Source organism: Mus caroli, chromosome 7, assembly GCF_900094665.2.
Source record: "Mus caroli chromosome 7, CAROLI_EIJ_v1.1, whole genome shotgun sequence".
Lineage (NCBI taxonomy): Eukaryota > Metazoa > Chordata > Mammalia > Rodentia > Muridae > Mus > Mus caroli.
The window spans coordinates 105,715,792-105,722,329 of NC_034576.1; the positions used below are offsets into that span (position 1 = coordinate 105,715,792).

The 6,538-nt window shown below is 36.8% G+C and overlaps 1 protein-coding gene across 1 annotated transcript; it reads left to right on the forward strand.

The window, feature by feature from the left end:
* The first annotated feature begins 359 nt into the window (after window positions 1-359).
* LOC110299305 (olfactory receptor 51F1-like) lies at window positions 360-1,319 on the forward strand. The gene has a single exon (XM_021168977.1). The coding sequence runs from the start codon at window positions 360-362 to the stop codon at window positions 1,317-1,319; it is 960 nt and encodes a 319-aa protein (XP_021024636.1).
* The last annotated feature ends 5,219 nt before the right edge of the window (window positions 1,320-6,538 follow it).

A 6,538-nucleotide genomic window follows, 5' to 3' on the forward strand; every position in this document is an offset into this window, starting at 1 on the left:
ACACTAAAAGATTCTCATTGTTTGCAATTCTAGAAATTACTATTTATGCACAAAATCCTATGAAACTTAAAAGTCTACAAATATGAAGATAAATATATAAGTGTATAAATTTATGTGATTATAGTTTCTTGGTTTAAGGATATAAAGTTTTGTATATTCTAAATGTCTCTACTTTTAAAAGGATATAAAGCTTTGTATATTCTAAATGTCTCTACTCTTAATTGCTAAATTAATAAATTTTAGTTTTCTGAACAACAGAATTAATTTCCTAGAGTAGTTTTTCTAATCAGAAAACAGCTTAAATATTTTAAAGTAAGTATAATTTGTTACTTGTTAGGATGTGAGCATTGTGAAGGCAAATGCTACAAATGCAGGACAACACAGAATTCCTAAGCAACTTCACATCGAAATTACCAACCTTCTTCTTGACTGGTATTCCTGGCCTAGAGTCTGCTTACAGCTGGATCTCCATCCCTTTCTGTTGTCTTTATGCCACCGCCCTCTCTGGCAACAGCATGATCCTCTTCATCATTGNGACCCAGCATAGCCTGCATGAACCTATGTACTATTTCCTCTCCGTGCTCTCTGCCACTGACCTGGGTTTGACTTTTTCTACAATGTCAACCACCTTGAGAATCCTGTGGTTTCAGGCAAATGAAATCAGTCTAGATTTTTGCATTGTTCAGATGTTTTTTCTCCATGGATTCGCATGTACCGAATCTGGGGTGTTAGTGGGTATGGCTTTTGATCGATATGTAGCGATCTGCAACCCTCTTAGATATACCATGATTCTTACTAATTCTAGAATCATTCAGATGGGTTTCCTAGTGATAATACGCACTCTACTATTAACAGTTCCACCACTTTTGCTCCTTAAACCTGTCTCTTTCTGTAAGAGGATTACCCTTTCCCACTCCTACTGCTATTATCCAGATGTGATTAAGTTAGCATGTTCAGACACTCGGGTGAATAGCATCTGTGGGCTAGTTGATCTCATTCTGACCATAGGGATAGATATTCCATGCATTGTCTTATCTTATATACTGATCATTCGCTCTGTCCTCAGTATTGCCTTCTCTGAAGAAAGGCACAAGGCCTTCAGCACCTGTGTGTCCCACATTGGAGCAGTTGCAGTTTTCTACATCCCGTTGTTTAGCCTGTCTCTGGTGCATCGCTATGGTCAGTCAGCGCCCAAAGTAGTCCTTGCAATGATGGCCAATGTTTACCTTCTTTTGCCCCCGGTGCTCAACCCCATCATCTACAGTGTGAAAACAAAACAAATCAGAAAGGCCATTCTTAGTTTTCTCTTTGCAAAATGAACACAGAGAACTCTTACCTTTTGAAAATTGAGGCCTGATTTTCATGCTCCAAAAGCAAATGTGGCTGGAGATCCCCCATTTGATGTTGGAGTTGTCAAGTTTTCAATTTATTTAGCAAGGTTTAATGAATATTTAGATGTTTTCTGTTAAAAGCTTGCTGTGATTTGCTTGAGTTTTACAGCCTAATCGGGGAAATGTAAAGAGTCATGATTAAGCAATAAAATTATTGCTCAAAGTTACTGACATCTCCTGATTGTTTTGTGCTAGGTTTTCTCAAATGGTTCACAAGAAATATTCTGCCTATCCTTCAAAATGGTGCAACAAAATGAGTAACTATTTACAATTAAAATGTACACTGTTGATTAAATGAAGGCCTAGAGACACTCAGGCCACACATCTAACGTGGATCAGAATTGCTATTTTGGCCTATGATTCCCACATCCTAGACACCATGCTCTGTGTTATACACCGCTGAAATTTCCTAGGGCAGATCCTCCATGGCAAGAAGTAAAGTGTGCATCACCTTGAATCCACATCTTTGTTTTCAGTTTCATAGCTTTTTCAAAACTACGTAGCTTGTTATACTCAGAGACAATACATGATATACATGATAAGAATAAATACACCATTGTGTTCCATAAACTTTTGAATATGTACATGAAGCATGGACATGGGCAGAAATTTAAAATAATGCAGTTAATATTATTATGGCTGATAACTCAAAAGTAGAACTGTACCCAGTTTTGTTTACATTCTGAAATTTAAGGATTTCCAAGGACACATCAAAAAATATTTTGGAAGGAATTTTTTAGAAGAATGTAAGGAGTTTTCAATATTGTGTGTACAATATTCATGAGGGAATATAAATTTCAAAATCATAGGTCATATCTGAAAAAGGCCTTGAGATAAAGAAAACACAGAATTTCTTCTGAACTCACTGGAGTCCAATTGGTTTTTAAATGCCCACTCTTACATTTTGCAGTGTTCTAAAGCCACAAAGTAGATATCTTTGCTCTTATGTAACCCACAGGAGAAGTAAGACAAGCTAAAGATGTAAGAGTAGAAGCTAGTAAATATAAAATTGCAGAAACTTGCTGTTATACTAGGGTATCCATATATAAAAATGAAAATAAATCCAGTTTCTGAAAAAAATTAGAAACTCAGATATTAAGAAAACAACATAAAATATGAAATGTTGAAACTGGTAGAGGAAAATAGAAAACACATCAAGATAGAGGCATAAACTGTTCCAAAATAGACTCCAGTGGTATAGGAAGTATTCCTAAATATTAACAAACATGATCATATGAAGTTAAGAAGTTTCTGCACAGCAAATTAAATGATTACTTGTGTTGAACTGTAAAATTATTATGAACTACACATCAGTTAGGAATTGATAAGCAGAATATATGAAGTGCAAATATTAAATGTTCTCCTCCATATCATAAGTGAGTTAATGAAGTAGACAGGTGTGAAAATTAGCACAGATGTCAAATAAATGTCTGCTAGTCTGCCATCATAGAAAGACAAATGAAAACTACCTGCAGATTCCATCTTTCATCAGTCAGATGTTAACCAAGTAAACAAGCAAACAAATGCTACTTAAAATATGGGGAAGAAGAATCCTTATGGAGCAAGTGTAACATGGTACAGCTATTATGGAAATTGGTAATGATGCTATTCAAAGAACTACAAATGTCAGTACTATGTGATCCAGCTATATCATCTCACTTATATCTTCTGAAAACTCTTATTACCATACTATAGATGTACTTACATGGTCATTTTTATTGCAGTACTATTCATAATAGTTAAAAATTTGTATCAGCTTAGATGTCAATCAACAAATTAATTGATAAAAAGAACACGGTATGGTATATATACACACAGTAGAACTGGCTCAGTGGTTAAGAGCACTGACTACTCTTCCAAAGGTCCTGAGTTCAAATCCCAGCAACTACATGGTGGCTCACAACCATCCGTAATGAGATCTGACGCTCTCTTCTGGTGCATCTGAAGACAGCTATAGTGTATTTAGATATAATAATAAATAATTTTTTTAAAGAGAGAAATGAGATTCTAACATTTGAAGGAAAATAAATGGAACTTGTGGGAAGCCAATAAACACCATTACAAGATGACGCTGGTTTCAATAAGCCTACGCCCATGAATATGGGTAAACAACCAATGTGCACATGTGTGGTAGAGTTTTTTGCCGAGTCACTGCCTAGCCCGAGGCATGTAAGTGAGGTACTGAAAGCATAACTAATTGGGTGTAGACGTGCCTATCCTAGGCCTATATAAGCAGCGCCAGTTCTGGGGCTCGGGGTCTTTCGCTTTTGCTATCAAGCTCTCCCAATAAACATATGCAGAAGAATCCTGTTGTAGTGTCCTTCTTGCTGGCGAGTTGGGCGTCTACAGAACTGAAGATCATTGTTTTAAATAAGTAAGGTTCAGAAATAGAAATAGCATGTTTTGTCTTAGAGGCAGAAACTATGCATATGTAGTGAATCTGAGGATGAAGAGAAGTGTGTGATCGGGAATTGAGAGGAGTGGAAATAGGGGAACCTGAAGTTGAGATGAGTTATATAAGAGAGTAAATTTTAAAAATACTAGAAAATAAACCTAAGTTTGGAGTTTCTTTAGGGAAAAAAGCGAATATAAATTGACTTTGTTTTAATATTTAGTTGTTAAAGGCATAAAAGATGTAATTTATAAGGGTACTTATATTATTACAATTTAATATTAAATACTTAATGATGAACCTAATGTGGACTTCAATTTCTATCTACAAATATATAAAAATTTTGGAGAAAGATTGAATAGTTTAATACAATGAAATCCGTTTTTTTGAATTTCTGATGTAAATATTACATTTCTCCATATTAACATGTATTCTCAGTAAAATAATAAAAGAGTTTTGATAGGAATCACAAGCAAAAGACATAAAGATTGTGGGAGTCAGAGGGGATTGAAGACGCCAGTATAATGTGGCCTACTGAATCAACTAAGCAGTGCTCACATGGGTTCAAAGACTGAAGCAGCAAGCATGCAGCCAGTATGCATTTGAACGAGGTTCTCTGTGTATATGTTATAGCTGTTAGCTTGGAGTTTGGAGGAACTCCTTACAGTGAGAGAGGATGTATTTCAGACTCATTGTCTGTTCTACAGACTCTTCCTCCTATTGGGTTGAATTTCCAGGCACGATATGAGGGGGTTGCCTTGTCTTAAAAGTTATTTTTACTTTCAGGACTCAAAGGGAGGGACCTTAGATGAAGTGTCCAAGAGTGGGGAGAGAGAACTTGTAGAGTCCACCTCCAGTAGAAACATAGGGCATCAAGTTGAGGGATGGGGTTGCAATGCCACAGTCAAAGATAATGACCCAGAATTGTTCCTGTCTAAAAGAACTGCAGGACAAAAAGGGAGAAGAGACTGAGGGAAAGGAGGTCCAGTGACTGACCAAACTTGGGATTCATCTCCAAGGACTGACTCTATTACTGATGGTATGGTGTGCTTACAGACAGGATCCTAGCATATCTGTCCTCTGAGAGACCTAATAAAGCAGCTGACTAAGATAGATACTTATACCCAACCAATGGAGTGGTGTCAGGGATCTCTGTGGTTAAATTAAGGAAAGGCTGGAAGAAGGTGAGGAGGAGGGAGACCCTCATTGGTAGACCAGCAGTCTCAACTAATCCATACCCCTGAGCTCTCTCAGACACTGAGTCACCAAACAAGAAGCATACACTAGCTAGTCCAAGGCCCCTGACATATATACAGTAGAGGATTGCCTGGTCTGGCCTCAGTAAGAGAAGATGGCCCTAACCTTAGAGAAAAAAGGCCTTGCAGGGGTAGGTTAGGGTGGGGTTTGGGTGGGGTTCGGGGGTGGGGACATCCTTTTGTAGACAGGGGAGAGGAAGAATGGAATGTAGAACTGTGGAAGGGCAGACCAGGAAGGGGGGTAATGACTAGACTTTAAAAAAATAAAAGTAATTTTAAAAAGAACTTAAAAAATTAAATACAAAAGAATTATTTTTTGGCATATCTTATAATGCAATAAGTTTCTATTGTATAAAACATAATGGCATGGACAAATTGCAAATGAATTGAATCCAAAAGAGATAGTCATTGTAGGTGATGCAAGCTAAAGTATTAGAAATTTTTCATGAAAACAATGGTACAGATTATAAAGACTAGTCAAATAAAAAGTAACTGAAATTAGGTAATTGTAAAATATATGCATTAGAGTGCTTCTGTATTTATGCATATTTTAATTAGATAAAGTGACAAGGTCATCATTTTACACACACATACAAGTGAATAGATGTTTTATTATGTTCAAAAATTAAAAACTGTTTTCTCTTAACAATGTGTATCTTATAAATTAGATATTTTTCCTTAGAAGTATATCTTCGATTTCTCTACCACCTAAATTTTATTTTATGTTGAATAAAACCATTTAAAAAAGTAATTTAGATATTAATTCAACTAATAAAGTAAGAAGAAGAAGAAGAAGAAGAAGAAGAAGAAGAAGAAGAAGAAGAAGAAGAATGTAATGAAAGTTCATGGTCTGAAATAAGCACCATGAAGCAGCTCTGTAGGTGAAGGCCTTCTCTGTGGCTCCCCATAGCAGATCTCGACAAAAAAGAAGCAGTCTGTGGCTCTGAATTATTTATTTTTATGGCAGAAGGTAGGTGCATATAACCATATCTCAAGGTGGGCCTGAGATTAAATACCTTTTGCAAGGCAGAGTGTTTGGTAAGAGAATCTTATTGGCAAAGCCCTCTGGGTCTCTAGGTACCTCATTAGTATGGAGATCTCTGTCTTGAGCACACTTGACCACAGGTCAAGTCTCTCTTTTCCTATTGTCTTGGTCAGAGAGGAAAGGGATGCCTCATCTACATGTAGAAGGGCTTGGTGCATTGCCCTTCGGTGACTGATGGCCACAAAACTATGGGGGCTGCAGCTACATGACAGGGGCCTGGTGCCCAGAAGCAGGCAAAGTTACCACTGTCTCTTCATAGTGTCTCAGGTTTCAAACCTTTATCTCGACCAAAGACCAGGCTCACAGTCACTGGCCCCATAATAGATTAGAGGGAAAATTAAAAATAAATATGAACTTTTGCCTCACTTTGGGTTTTCTTTATTGTGTCTACTTCCCTTTTTAGGTCTAGTATGGTTTTGTTCATTTCCATCACCTGTTTGGATGTGTTTTCCTG